This window comes from Prionailurus viverrinus, chromosome A1, assembly GCF_022837055.1.
Source record: "Prionailurus viverrinus isolate Anna chromosome A1, UM_Priviv_1.0, whole genome shotgun sequence".
NCBI lineage: Eukaryota > Metazoa > Chordata > Mammalia > Carnivora > Felidae > Prionailurus > Prionailurus viverrinus.
In genome coordinates this window covers 150786530-150802619 of record NC_062561.1, presented here as the reverse complement: position 1 = coordinate 150802619, position 16090 = coordinate 150786530, and the positions used below count along the sequence as shown (strand labels likewise).

General features: G+C 34.4%; 1 protein-coding gene across 1 annotated transcript in view; it reads right to left on the bottom strand.

Annotated features, from left to right (window-relative positions):
* RASA1 (RAS p21 protein activator 1) overlaps nucleotides 1-16090 on the bottom strand; it is a 115644-nt gene that overhangs the window by 30024 nt on the left and 69530 nt on the right. Inside the window, exons 7-9 of the mRNA XM_047825009.1 lie at nucleotides 13835-13887; nucleotides 10799-10949; nucleotides 5962-6040 (exon numbers count right to left, since the gene is read on the bottom strand). Coding sequence (XP_047680965.1) covers nucleotides 5962-6040; nucleotides 10799-10949; nucleotides 13835-13887 — 283 coding nt within the window. The remainder of the gene's footprint in view (nucleotides 1-5961; nucleotides 6041-10798; nucleotides 10950-13834; nucleotides 13888-16090) is intronic.

Genomic DNA, 16090 nt, shown 5'->3' with positions numbered 1-16090 from the left:
CCCAACAGAACTGCTAAGTTAGGAACCAATTTAAGCAGAACCAAATTCACGGTTGCTGATGCAGTTACATCTGCAAGAATCACTAGGCGAATGCAGAAAACTGCACACAGCTGAAATGAGATGCACGGGAGTATACAAAACACACTTCAAGTACTAACAGCCCTCTCAGTTCGCCAAGCGCTATATGCCTTACCCATCTATCCACACCTGATATTACGCCATCTGACTTCAAATAGTTCTCCTACCACTTTACAATATTCACAACCCTTCTGATGGCCTCTTACGCAAGTAAACCTCATGTCTTTTTCAAGGTAAATGCCATATTTATTGTAGTAAATATCTTGGAACCATTTAGCACATATAAAAACTGTGTTACATTTTATTACGTTCTCATCTGTGTTACTGATGAGGTTTTTGAGTGTTATACCCCTAACGTCACTTTCCCATACCCTTGTAACTTTTATTTCATGGTTTTACATAACTCTTTGACTTACAGGAATGCATGTATGTGTCTTAACTGCTAAATCCTCCCAAATAACAAAATTAATTCTGATGTCAGGAAGAATATAGTGTCTTTATAATGATCTTTCCAAAATAAATCAATCATCAATATTACTACTGGGACCCACTGGACTCAATTTCAGTTTTTAGTTTCTTTGTTGAGCACTTCTTTTTTTTAAATTTTTTTTCAAGGTTTTTATTTTATTTTTGGGACAGAGAGAGACAGAGCATGAACGGGGGAGGGGCAGAGAGAGAGGGAGACACAGAATCGGAAACAGGTTCCAGGCTCCGAGCCATCAGCCCAGAGCCTGACGCGGGGCTCGAACTCACGGACCGCGAGATTGTGACCTGGCTGAAGTCAGACGCTTAACCGACTGCGCCACCCAGGCGCCCCTGTTGAGCACTTCTTAATATTTGCTAGGCTTAAGATTTTATGACTTTTTTTCTAAGAGACCTTATGGGTCCATATGATCTTTTTAGAAATCTAAGATATGAGATTTTCACAAATCTTATTCTTCCCATATCTTGAAACATTCTGCTATCTCATCATCTTATAAGCCATTTCATCATTATTCAGCAATTAACTCCCAAGTATGCTAAAGAGTAGGGGTTGGCAAACCACGGCCCCTGTGCCAAATCCAACCCACTGCCTGTTTCTGGACATGAAGTTTTATCAAAACATAGCCACGCTCATTCCTTTATATTTTGTCTGTAGCTGCTTTCACACTACAAAGGCATAGTTCAGCAGTTGAGATGGAGACTCAATGGCCTGCAAAACCTAAAATATTTATAATCTGGCCCTTTACAAAACAGTTTGCCAACCGTTTGGCTTAGAGGATGATGCAAGAGTGAAATCAATCATCTCTGTTGCCTCACCCTTTGTTGTTGTCTTTTGACTGTGCTGCCAAGTGTTGCAGCATCTTTCAAAAAAGTATGTAAGACCATCTAGGTTATCTTTATATTAGCTTTCACTGAACATGGCCCAGAACTCCTAATATTCTGCTCATATTAGCAAAGAGGAAAACCTGACATGAGAAGATGTCTGACAATTATTGAAAGATTAAGATGAATGCCAAGAGGCAGCAGCACTTTGGGATCTACTGTGATGATAAAATTGATTTTTGAGAAGATGATAGTATCCTCGGTGAACTTTATCAAACTCAAGAAACACTGAGTAAATCATACATTTCTAAGAGAGAAAAAAAGGAAATACGGTGTTTTTATCTAGTCAATCATTTAGTAGGAAGGATGTCATCATGCAATATTTTGTGACAAGAATCTAGATTGCTCTGTTTTGATCTTAAGAAATAAGGGCTTTTTAAATGTTTATGTTTGTGCACCAAGATTTACTTAAGGTAATTTTAAGCACACAAAAGGTACTTTGTAACCAAAGGTAACTGTAGAATTTTTTAAACTCACCATATTTATCATTGTAATTGATGTTTATAAATCTAAACAGGAAAATATTTTACCTTTATGGAGTCGAGAACACTGTAGTCTACCAACAAAACTATAAGCCATCCGAAAGTTTTTAAAGTATATTCCATTTGATCATTCAAGTACATGACAAACCAGCAAGAATCACAAACTAAAACCCATAGAGAGATATTTACATCTGGAATCAGTATCAGATTCTGACCGTGAAAGGGTGGGAAGAAGAATCAGAGTAATTATAGGCAAGAGTTGATTAGAGATGTACTGCATCTCTAATTGATTAGAGATGAAATCTGGAATTAGGATTTACAAGATGGAAATATCCAGGTCCACGCATGACAGTAGGTTAAGTTAGCTGCCTATTTCAAGTATGTAAGCCTTTATAACCAAGGAAATTCAGAAAAATATTCGAGTTTGCTATGTTTAAATTCTTAATGAATTTTCTAGTAACTTTTTTTGGACTATACCTTTATTCCTACTTCTAAGAATTGTTCATAAAATGACTTCAGAATTAAAAATTTAAAAGGATACACTGGACCCAGATGATAAAGAGTAATGACTACGTTCCTGGTTATATAGATTTGTACTTATCAGTCTTTTATTTCAATAATGATAATATTTAGTATTGGCTATGGAATGGGGCACTGTTGTAGTCAGTTATTTACGATGTATAACTAATATTAAGATTTAAACATATGACTTCCAGACAATCTCTACAGGTTTTTTCTAAATTGTATTATGGCAGGGACTGATATACTAATTTACAATTCCCAAAGGATTCTAATAAATTAGATGACACTATGACCAAGAACACAAATTCACTTTCCAAGTTCCAATAAAACACTAGATGACAAGAGGGAAAGCTTCAGGGCCTACTCTCTACACACTTCTGGAGAAGTCTTAAATGCTCCGTCACATTTAATTCAATAAATGTGTGTGGAGTGCCAGGTACTGCTCTAGTTTTTGAGATACATCAGTGAACAAACCAAAGATCCTTATCCTCAGAGAACTTATATTCTAATGAGGAAAGATAATAAACATAACAAATAAATCATAAGTTAATAAATGTTAAGTGCTTTTGTTAAGTGCTTTACATGGTAAGGGCAAGTAGCAGTATTAAATAAGGTGTGTAGGCAAGTCTCACTGTGAAGCTAACTTCTGAGCAAAACCTGAAAGAAATAAGAGAATGAGGCAAGTGGATATTTGGTTAAAAAAACATTGTGGGCAGAGTAAACAGCTGAAGTAAAGATCCTAATACAGGAAAGAGCGTGGCATATTCTAAAAAAATAGCAGAGAAGCCAGCATGAGTAAACAAACACAAGTGAGAGAGAAGGATCGCAGAAAGAGACAGGTTCAGAGAACCAAAGAGAGACCATCTAAGAGTCTGACAGGCCACTGTAAGGACTTTAGCTTTCACTCTGAATGAAATGTAGAACATATGCAAATATTAAAGAGAGGAGTGAAATGATTTGACTCACAATTTAAGTGGATCCCTCTGACAATTATTCAGTGTTAAGGGGTGAAAGTGGAAACAGGGAGATGAAAGTCAGATTCTGATGGTGGTCATGTTCTAGATTTATTTGGAAGGCAGAGGCAGCATGGTGTTCCTGACAGTATGGATACAAAGCATAGGAGAGAAAGAAGAGTCAAGAAAAACTTGACGCCCTAAATAATTTACTTATCTTCTCCAGTCTGAATTTCCCTGTCTTACAGTAGCAACATCATCAAGTTGTTGAAAAAATTAAATTAATACATTTAAGAACGGTGTCTAAAACATAGTGCTTAAAAAACGTTGGCTATTTTCTTGTGGGCTGCATTGTCTCAAAAGGCTCCTTCTCTTCTAGTGTCTGTATGAGAAGTATTAGCTCCACAGTAAGCAGACTTAGCTAGGATTCTACTCTTTCTGTTCCAGCATCTTACTCTGGGTGAGGGTATGCAGAGTCCCCTTAGGGAGAGGGAGCTAATCAGTTTTTCAATAATAAAAGATTACTCCCCTTTCTGTTCTCTTATAGAATCCTGCTGGGAAGGATAGTTAAGTATCAAGATTCCCAAACTTCTACAGTAACTTACTTTTATTCCAGGCCCCCCAAAATAGACTTCAAATAGCATTTAATCATTGTTATGTAGTAATCAAACTGCCTTGTAATTAGCACTGGTTATTTCTGAAGTATCCGATGCATTGATTGGCACTTTTGCAAAGGACAACAATTTGCGGTTTGTTCAGTAATTAAACAGCAACTCAAGCGTGAGGCAGACTGTATACATGAAGTAATTTCTTAAAACAACCTTATAACTTAGGTACAAACATTTACTACATGTCAAATTTATATTCTAAATTTATTTAGATGTCTACATGTCTAGATGTTTGACTAGATGCCAAATTTATTGCTTTTTTATTCTAAAAAGTAATTTTTTCTAAAAAAATTCAATAAATCCTAAGCACAATTTCAAGATGGGAAAAGTCTGACTTAATCTGTAGGCCAACACAATAAAATCTGTAGACCTCTAAAACAAATTAAAGCCATCATTAATCTAACGTCCAATGTGAATCAGAATTCAGGACATAGCAATGGGATGCAGTGGCAGAATCTGTCATCTGCAGGTAAAGGCACCTCTGACCCCTAATAAAAAAGACCTTGAGCAGTGCTTCTAGAAAACATGTACCATACTATGTTATTTAAAATAAACAAACAAAAAAAGTTAGTGTTAATGTTCGTTAAGTACAGTGAACAGCCCATGTCTGCCAGAACTGCCAGAGAAAGCAGGACATCAGTGCTGACTGCAGTAATTAGGCAGGTGTCAAGAAGGAAGTGAAACTTGAGATGGATCTTCAACTAGAAGTGTTTACACAGGCCTATAGGAAGGGGCTGACATGAAGACAGCAGCAAGCACAATGAGATTAAGAGACATCAGTGATAATACAGAGGGGGTGAAGCGAGTGGTCTTCCAACTGGGGAGCACATAGTCATTCAGTAACAATGATTGAATACCTCATGCCAGGTACTATTCTAGGCACTGGAACTACAACCCGACATCCCTGCTCTCGTGGACCATGCATTCTATGAGGAATGAAGCTATATTAAGTGTGACAAGATGATGATGATTCTTGAATTAATATTAAGCATGAGATAATGACCGCATCTCAGCAACTGTAATGACTAGCAGGTATAGCCATCTGAAACTAACGTGTTAGGAGGAGGGAAAATTGAGAAGCTAGAGACACAACCAAACACTGTGGAAGTTTATTTGGGTAACTGAAAATCCTTACAATCCTTCTTTATATCCTTAAAGTATCAGTGCCTCCATTTTCCACACAGGAAAATTCTTAATCACTCTTTCGAAATACCTGTTCCTAACCTCTGCCACAAGCTTTCCCCAACACTCTCCAGGAAGTGTAAGAAATAAACAGACTAAGCAATCACCCTATGCACTAAGCAGCTAATATTCAACAGGCCCTCTTGTTCAAGGCCAATCTTTCTTCTTATGTGGAAGATGTGAACCACTCTTGCCTTCCCTAAGACCTTGTACATCAGGTACTGCCAATACATCTCACCCACTCTCCTCTTTACTAGTGGCTTTACCCAGAGCATACACATGTGCTCGAAACTCTCTCCCCGTGAGCCTATAGGCAAATAAACAATGAAATAAAAAGTTTAAACCTCTCTTAGCCCTGTATCTTCTTCTAGACATCATTTTTGTTTTATTTACCAAGCTCACCTAGGTAAGCCCGGCTGTGATTTATCTTTGCTGTCTCCACTTTTGCCTCCAACAAACTCACTCCTTGACCCACTGAAACTTGGCTTCTGCCCCAGCACTCCTTCTATTCTCAAAAAGGCACCAAGGCTAGAAACAACATAAATAAAAACTAAGTGATTCTCTTACAATTTACTTTCTGAAACAATCAGAATAATGGCAGTTTTAAATTTTATCCAATTTTAAATGCATGAATGTGTGCATAAAACATACTACCAAAAATGCATTTTAAAATAAAATGCTTATTATTGCAAAAAGAAAAACAACACTGACCTGCATTGGTACAGGTTCCTTAAGATAATACCCTTCAACAATTTGTTCTTTTCGATAGTGATCTATGATGTCCCCAATGCTGTTAAAAATAAAAATAACTAATATTGACATAATCTGTCTTATAAAAAATACAAATCTTGAAAATACACAAAAACCCTATTAGCAAGGATTATCCATTTGCGTTTTTCCCAAGCATATAACCCAAATACATTAATAGTAAATACGATTATAATAGTCACATTATTTTAGAAAATCAAGAATTGGTTTACAGGTCAGAAAAACCTGAATCAGAGATTCCAATGTTGCATACATATACCCAAGAAGTCACTACAAGTAAGGAAAGAATAAAAGTCTACCATTTTTTTTAAAAGAGCATTACTTTTAAAAGAGCAATTGAGAAAACTGATAAAGTACTGACTTCAAGTAAATTTTAAGAATTTTTATCCTCAAAACACTTACATTCTGCTTTTATAACAATCAGATGAAGTTAGATCAAAAAACGTTATTCACAGCAGGTAAAAGCAGAAACAAACAAAAGACTAGGAGCTGATTTTACATGTGGGATTATTGCTACAACAGGAAAGCTTATTCATAATTTTTATAAACAATGCTACAAAATATTCCTACTACTTGGGAAATTTTACCAGTAAAGCTGAAAATAAAATAACATTATATAATGTATTTTAACACAGATTTTAGCATGGTATAATGAGTTTTTTCAATATAAAAGTGTTCTGTATAATCAGTAGGCCCTTTTATTGCCCTGAATACTTAAATCCTACACTTTTAAACTATTCTTTAATATACTGGAGGAATGGGTACTTTGGAGACAGCTAGCAAACATTTCTCAAAACAGATCTTATTTAACCTTCCACTTGATTTTTTCCACAGTTTTCCCTACTAACAGAATTGGAAGATACATTTTATCTTTAGAGACATATGTGTATACACACACACACACACACAGATACACATGTATATATACATATATAGATCTCCAAGGATAAAATAACTTTGCTATACTACAAAATTAATTTAAACCACATATAATGTTAAAAACAGCAAAATAGAAGACTTGAAAAGATTAATAAAAAAAACAATTATAAGTGGATATGAACTAAATACCAGACGCAGCATTTTATACAACGAAGAGAGAGGTGCAAAATGAGACACATAAAAATGTATTAACATTAAAAAGACAAGGATGGTTACAAGCTTTTAAAGAAAATATGTAATAACACATACAAATCCAAAAATGTTAAAAGAAAAAAAATCAGAAAAGAATACATGTGAAGACAGATACCATCAAAGAGATGACGATGTGGTTCAAAGCAAAAAGCATCAAATTTATGAGAAATAGCAAATATTAAAAGGTTTCTAAGTGTAAAATGCAGTTGATCCTGTGGATCATGTCAGTGTCACTATATAATTCTTGTCCATGAGCTCAAAGAACAGGACACTGCTATGGAGTACACTTTAGACTACCCAAGAACAAATTTAAAAGTGTGTGACAACCAGATATGTTTTTACCAATGAGTTGGATTTTCAAGATTTCTTTAAATTACTTTAGTTCATATTCTTCCCAGATATACCTAAAACAATAATTGAGGGAGACACAACAAACCACAATTTCCTAGACATTCCATAAAGGTTTTAGACATGAAATCAGAAAGATTTACATCTCAGAAAACTAAAACATGTTCACTATAAGTTGATTTGTAAAATAAATGTGAGTTTCTAGAGATACTACTATGTCTTATACTTGCATTTTAGTAATTTACTTAATAAATAAATTAATAAATGGGTGTCTCTCTCTTCTTGAACCCCTAGATAAATGTTAGTAATCTTTAAGGTCTGACCAAAATCCTACCTCCCTCTTCATTCTCATCACCATCGCAACTACCCTCTTTCCACTGACTCTCCTATGTCCATGTTTACATCCCAGAACTCATCAGTCAGCCTACCATCTTTTCTCATAGACCTGTACTTCATAGATTTTTCTCTTTAATGAATATGCACAGGAGCTGTACATTTCACAAAGAAAATTAGTTAATAAATGTTCACTGAATTTTATTTGCTGTTAAATGACTCTCCTGCTTTTCTAAAAGTTTTAATATAGGATTGTTAAGGTTATGTTTCAACAAAGCAGTTTCTAAATGAAACAGACTTAAGTGTTATCTCTTTATCAAAAAGCTAATGTAGAATTAATGGGGAGAAGACAGTAGAGTATGTCTCTGTTACACAAATTTAATGGATATTCCCATTTTATATTTACATATCTAAATAATCATTGCTAATCACCAAGTTGTATCTTTTTTTGTTGTGTGTGTGTGTGTGTGTGTGTGTGTGTGTGTATATATATATATATATATATATATATATATATATATATATTAGTAACCTATACCCAATGTGGTGCTTGAACTCAACAACCCTGAGATCAAGAATCACATACTCTGTGGGGCACCTGGGTGGCTCAGTCAGTTGAGCATCCGACTTCGGCTAAGGTCATGATCTCACAGTCTGTGAGTTCAAGCCCCGTGTCAGGCTCTGTGCTGACAGCTCAGAGCCTGGAGCCTGCTTCAGATTCTGTGTCTCCCTCCCTCTCTGCCACTCCCCTGCTCATGCTCTGTCTCTGTCAAAAATAAATAAACATTAAAAAAAAAAATTTAAAGAATCGCATATTCTTCCAACTGAGTCTCAAGCCAGGTGTCCCACAAACGTGTATCTTCCAAGAGTTACTTTATTATTGACACTAATGTTGAAATGGAATATATTTCCATGCTGAAATATCTATTCCCAAAATAACTGTAAAACTGCATTTTTTCAGGCATCAGATTTACATAATTCTAGCTTTCGTTAAAAAAAACTTTTTAACATTAATACTAGAAACAACAATACTCCTGAACTTTATCAAATAAATAAAACTAAAAAGAGAATTTGGGGGAATGATCACAACCACTAAATTAGTATCTACTTAAAAAATTTTGAGTCATCATTTTGCTTTTTTTTTTTTATTGAAGTATTTTTTTTTAATGTTTATTTTTGAGAGAGAGACAAGTTACAAGTGGGGGAGGGGCAGAGAGAGGGACACACAGGATCTGAAACAGGCTCTAGGCTCTGAGCTGTCAGCACAGAGCCCGACACAGGGCTCGAACTCACAAACTGCGAGATCATGACCTGAGCCAAAGTCGGAGGCTTAACTGACTGAGCCACCCAGGCGCCCCTTGACTCATCATTTTGCAAGCAGACTAATAATTCTGTAATAATTTAGAAAGAAATATACTTCAAATACTTCTTTCTTCCTATTTCATTCAGTTCTTTATCAATAAAAAAGACATCCTCCATTATGCAGGAAGAATTTTCATCTTTGCAGAATGTGCATTATAACAAAGTTTGAGTCAGTAAACAAACTTCCCTGAAAATAAATCTATGTAAATTATTTTATCTTTAAAATTGGTCTCCAGACAGACATTTATCAATTTAGTTAAGAATATGTTTTCAACTTAGAGTTTTATATATTCCAAATCCCTAGAAAACTGGACAATGGGAAAAATTAACTGACCTTTATATAGAGCTCAAAGTGCAGCTAGGTGGATTTTCAGTGAGGGTATCTAGATCGAACTATAATACAGAAGCCACTCAAGCAACTTTTCTATAAGAAGTGTGAAAAAGGATCCCAATTACTAGACTCACATCTTCCATTTGATATCTTATCACTGTCCACTGGCCTCCTAGGCAAGCAAGTTCTACTTGTTTTTTGTTTGTATTGTTTTCTAAGATGAACCACCTGCTGAATCTCTATACGCTCAGAGGTCAAGCTGGAATTAAGAGAAATTCTAAATAGAATGGAAAATACTGCTGTGGTATTAAGGGAGTAACCTAGGCAAATGGCACCATTTTAGTTTACAAAAACTTCCAAGAGGAAGATAATGCCACTCTAGTTATCAGTATAGGAAATTCTTTACATTCGGGGGGGGGGGGGGGGGGGGATGAAAGATTACTTTCTAATATACAGAAAAAAATTTAAAAAGCTAACATTCTATCATACAGTTTCTCTATTAACTTATTTTTCTGATCAAGTGGCTAAAGTTCATTCTGAGTTTTGGGATAAGCAACAAGTTTACTTAGAATTTTAATTTTTTTTTTTTTCAACGTTTATTTATTTTTGGGACAGAGAGAGACGAAGCATGAACGGGGGAGGGGCAGGGAGAGAGGGAGACACAGAATCGGAAACAGGCTCCAGGCTCTGAGCCATCAGCCCAGAGCCTGACGCGGGGCTTGAACTCCCGGACCGCGAGATCGTGACCTGGCTGAAGTCGGACACTTAACTGACTGCGCCACCCAGGCGCCCCAAAATTTTAAAAATGACAAGTAGGATCCAATAATTACAACAAAGAAATACCAACTTGAGAACAAACCAATTACATGACTAACATTTGTAACAAGTCTCTGTTTACTCTTTAAGAACCTTTTTTCCTATTAAAATGTCTCACTGATAAGAAAATGTAAAATATTTTCTTTTTCTTAGAACAGATGTTTTGGTATCCTACAGATAATATAAGGACTTAGCAAATTTTCTGTAAACAGTTTATGCATAATCAACAACATAAATTATCTTAGAAGAAAACAAATTATCAATTATTAACTTATATTCATGTTTGACCCTGTCTAAAGAATTCTTGGACATGACTACTACTAAATTATAATGAAGGCCTTATAATTTTAAATTTTAAGAAGAAAGTTTTATGCAGTTTTGAATCTGATATACTACATTATTGAAATTTCAACTATTTTTGCCAAAAGTAAAAGGTAACTAAAATCTCTCACAACTTACCTATTATAATATCGGCCTCCCATCATAAACTGGTTGTTTGGTGTTGGACATATTTTAAATCGCTGAATATTTTCATTGGTCCGAAAGTAAAGTGAATAATCACCAGGAGTATTGTCTGAAGGCCTCACAAGAAAACTGCAGACTTGGCCAACTGTAAAAATGAAGCTGTTAGTTTTATTTCCTAATTATCAAATAAAAAAGAAAAAAAAATGTTAAGTATCCTAATTATAAAGTACATTCAAAAGTCATAAACTTTCACCAGGAACTTGCTTTATAATAAAGACTATTTTAACACATTTTTGTATTTTCTAGTTTATGAGTCACAACCGCCCATGATGTTGCATTTCTGTAACACATAAAAATACAGAAGTCTACAGCAGTGATTTCTGGTTAATAATGTCTATACTTGTCATAACTTAGAAAGAATAATCTAACAGAGAATATGGGGTAAAATGGCCATATACTGTCTGTAAATCCTCTTAGTAAGAATAGTCAATAAATTACAAACAGTAAATTTTGTTTAGGAATACTCTATTTAATCAATGCTTCTGATTAAACATGAAAAAGTACTAACTATAGGGGCACCTAGGTGGCTCAGTTAGTTAAGTGTCTGACTCTTGATTTCAGCTCAGGTCACAATCTCACAGTCTTGAGATCAAGCCCCACATCACACTCTGTTGACAGTGCAGAGCCTCCTTGGGATTCTTTCTCTTCCTCTCTCTGCCCCTGCCCCACTCATTCTCTCCAAAATAAACACTTAAAAAAATAAAAAGTAATAACTGTAATAAAATAGTGCCAAAGCTTATAAAGGTTGATTAAAAATGGAATATGTGGGGGCGCCTGGGTGGCGCAGTCGGTTAAGTGTCCGACTTCAGCCAGGTCACGATCTCACGGTCCGTGAGTTCAAGCCCCGCGTCAGGCTCTGGGCTGATGGCTCAGAGCCTGGAGCCTGTTTCCGATTCTGTGTCTCCCTCTCTCTCTGCCCCTCCCCCGTTCATTCTCTGTCTCTCTCTGTCCCAAAAATAAATAAACGTTGAAAAAAAAAATTAAAAAAAAAAAATAAAAAAAATAAAAAAAAATGGAATATGTGTACACCTCATCAAAATCAGTACATGTACACTACATTTCATTTAATAGGTAAGAACCTGAAAAGTCACATAAAAATAAATTATCATATTTTAAGATTTTCTCACTAATTTTAGGGAAGTCTTTTTGATATCTTTGATAGGCAGTGACTCTTAAAACTAAAATGCTTAGTTTTCTCTTTGTCTTAAGTACTAATCAAACAGGAAACATCAGAACTTGATTGCTTTTAGGAAAACACAATAAACACTTAGAATATGAGATGTAATTTTCATGTAAATTATCGACAGCTCCAATCATCTAGCCAAGACACTTACTACCAAGTAATTTCATGTTCAATACAAAGAATAGGAATTCATGCAAAATTATGCATGCAAGTGCTTAGGTGCACTTTTCAGAGGAAAATATCACCAGATTCTTAAAAGAGCACATGACCCAAAGGAAATAAAAAGTAACGTATAGAAATTAAGTTTAGCTCCTTTTCAAGTTGAAATGCCTAAAACAAGAATGAGTGCTTCAAATCCTTGATGGTGCAAGTTCAAAAATATAAACTTATATTCAAAATTCAGTACATTCATTAAAATAAATATTTTGGTTCCACTCTCAAGGCTGATAGCTTGTCATGTTGGTTGAGGGTCTGGTGTCTATTACTACCATGCAGCATCATCATGTTTATTTTTAACCTGCTTAACCTACATCCTCACAAGAAAATCAAACACCTCTGAAACTGTCTTGACTCTTTCAAAAGAGCCAAGAATTAATTATATTAAGCTGCAATTCCTGTAATTCAAAACAATAATTCAGATAACACCTTTAATAATCACTATATACAGAAACTATCAAACACTGGTTGTTTTTAAAGAACTAATATTTCTCAACTGTAGATTGTGGCTTAAACTGGTCTCAAATCCTTATAAAGTGTAACCACACTTTACTAAATATCTTTACTAAAGAGATATTTTGTAGTTAAATTAATTCAGTATTAAATGTTAGGATACTTTTTTTTTTTTATTAAATTTTTTTTTTTTCAACGTTTATTTATTTTTTTTGGGACAGAGAGAGACAGAGCATGAACGGGGGAGGGGCAGAGAGAGAGAGGGAGACATAGAATCGGAAACAGGCTCCAGGCTCTGAGCCATCAGCCCAGAGCCTGACGCGGGGCTCGAACTCACGGACCGCGAGATCGTGACCTGGCTGAAGTCGGATGCTTAACCGACTGCGCCACCCAGGCGCCCCTTAAATGTTAGGATAAATGATGACAGGATTGTTTCTAATTTAAATGATAAACCCACAATATAAGTCAATTTTTACTTTACATACCTCTATAACCAGAGTTTTAGGAAAGGTTGAAATTAATATATTTTAAATAAGGCACAGTTCTGTAATTCCACAAGTGTACAAAGATAAATGCAAGAACATCTGCTAGAGCAAAAAAATAAAAACTACACAATATTCCTCTATAGATATAAAAACCATAATTATCTAACAGAAGCTTACGGCCATTCAAAAGAATAATGAAAACTTATATAAGCAGATATGGAATGATCACCCAAAATAGATTCTAACATGAAAAAACTGTGTTGCACATTCCTGTGAATGTGTGTGGAGGGGGCATATTTAGGGGTGCATGCAGAAGTGAAGAAGGGAGATACATACAGACACTGAAAACTTACAAAAATACAGAAAAAAACCTCTCATCTGGTGCTGCTTCTAGTGAAGAAATTGGGAACTCAGACAGAAAGAAACACATGTCACTGAATTTTATACTGCATATATGTATTCAACTAAAAAATACCAGATAACAAGTACACCAGTTTCTCTGTGGTGGGCAAGAAATTACAGTATGTATAAATATCAAATTAGTGCTAAAGGCAAAACAGATGATAAATTGTTGGTTTTCTCTTTTACTTTTTTAATAAAGATATTAGAAAAGGCAAGTGAATATACAATTACCTGTCATTAATAAGTTATAAGCTTCTTGTTTGGAAATTTTCCCATGGAACCATCTTAAAAGGAGAACAAATTAAATATGTGAATCTAAAGTCCTTTTTGCTGTTATACAATCAAAATTAAACACAAGTTTAATTCAAGGTGCAATAATGAAATAAATACAAATACAAATGATCAAATTATCTTATTCCTTCTACATTTATGTTACCACACTTTGTTAAACACACATACTTTCAACAAAATATAGAAAAATCAGGGACTAGTATGAACTATAATTTCCTTATTAGTTAACAATACAAAAACAGCAATGATTTTAATTCTGAGAATGACAAACTGTTATATGCTTACATCATAGCTAGTGTTCTCTTTTCTTTGTATTAGGAGGGATGGTACAGGTAGAGCCCACTACAGATTTCTCCAGAAAAAAAATTACTCAGTGAATTTTCCTCACATTACTCTCAAAATGAACTTCCCCTACAATAGGTGATAGGTTCTCTCTTGAAAGAAAATAGACCTGACTAGTTAATACTTTCCTTAAAGTCAGAAAATAAGGCTGAGCCATGACAAAGACTGGATACCAGCATCAAGACCTGAAGTAAAAGAATGTCTTAGCATTCCTAATTCTGTTTGAGCTGATAGCATAACAAATTAGATGGCTAGAGTATTTTAGTTTCTGTATACTTAAAATAAGCATTTAGAAATTATTATAAATGGCATTATAGTCAAGATCCACTGCATATAACTAAAGTATTTAAATTTTACCTTAAAATAAAATGACACATCTGGTTTTAAAAATTATTAGTAATTAAATTTCTTAAAATCTCCTTTCATTTACCTGAAGATGTATTATCTATCTTGTTGATTAGCACCTGTAAAGCCAAGCTGACAACCCTAGATCATACCTCTATTACTTTGTCATTAATTCTTAGAATCTACTATTATTTTTGACGGTAGCTTAAAAAACAAATTGGAAAGTAAAAATACTAGAAGACTAAAACAAAAAATCAAGAACCATGTAAATGCTGCCTACAAGAGACTCATTTCAGACCTAAAGACACATGCAGATTGAAAGTGAAGGGATGAAAAACATTTACCAGGCAAATGGAAGTGAAAAGAAAGCTGGGGTAGCAATACTTTTATCAGACAAAATAGACTTTTAAAACAAAGACTGTGAACAAGAGACAAAGAAGGACATAATAAAATAATAAAAGGAATGATCTAATGAGAGGATATAACACTCATAAATATCTATGGACCCAACATGGAGGCACCTAAATACATAGTGCTATTAACTCTATTAAGATTTAAAGGAAGAAACTGACAGTAATACAGTAACAGTAGAAGACTTAAACATCCCACTTATATCAGTGGATAGATCATCCAGACAGAAAACCAACAAGAAAAGAGTGGTTTTGAATGACACATTGGACATTAGACTGGATGGACCTAACAGATATATACAGGACACTGCATAACACTTCCCAGGGTAAATCACATTAGCCCACAAAAAAAATTCAAGACATTCAAAAAGAATGAAATGCAAAAAGGCTGAGATAATATCATGCATCTTTTCTTTCCACAATGTTATGAAACTAGAAATCAATCATGAGAAAAAAATCTCCAAATAACATAAATACATATAGACTAAATAACATGCTACACTGAACAATGAATGGGTCAACCAAGAAATCAAAGAGGAAATCAAAAAATACATGAGACAAATGAAAATCAAAACAGTCCAAAATCTTTGGGATGCAGCAAAAAATGTTCTAAGAGGGAACTTTATAACAATACAGGCCTACTTCAAGCAATAAGAAAAATCTCAAATAAACAATCTAACCCTAAGACCTAAAGGAGCTAGCAAAGAAGAACAAGGCCCAAAGTCAAAATAAAGAAGGAAATAATAAAGATTTGAGTAGAAATAAAAGAAACAGAAACAAAAACAAAACAAGCAACAGAAAAAGATCAATGAAACCAAGAGCTGGTTCTTAGAAAATATATGCAAATTATATTAAACCTTTAGATAGACTCATAAAGGAGAAAAAGAGAACTGAAGGAAATATAATCAGCAATGAAGAATGAGAAGTAACAACCAACATCACATAAATACTAAACACTGTAAAATAAACTGGACAATCTAGAAGAAATGAATAAACTCCTGGAAACAAATATTATTCCAAAACTGAATCATGTAGAAACAGAAAATTTGAATAGATTGGTTAATAGCAACGAGACAAACTCAATAAGCAAAAATTCCCA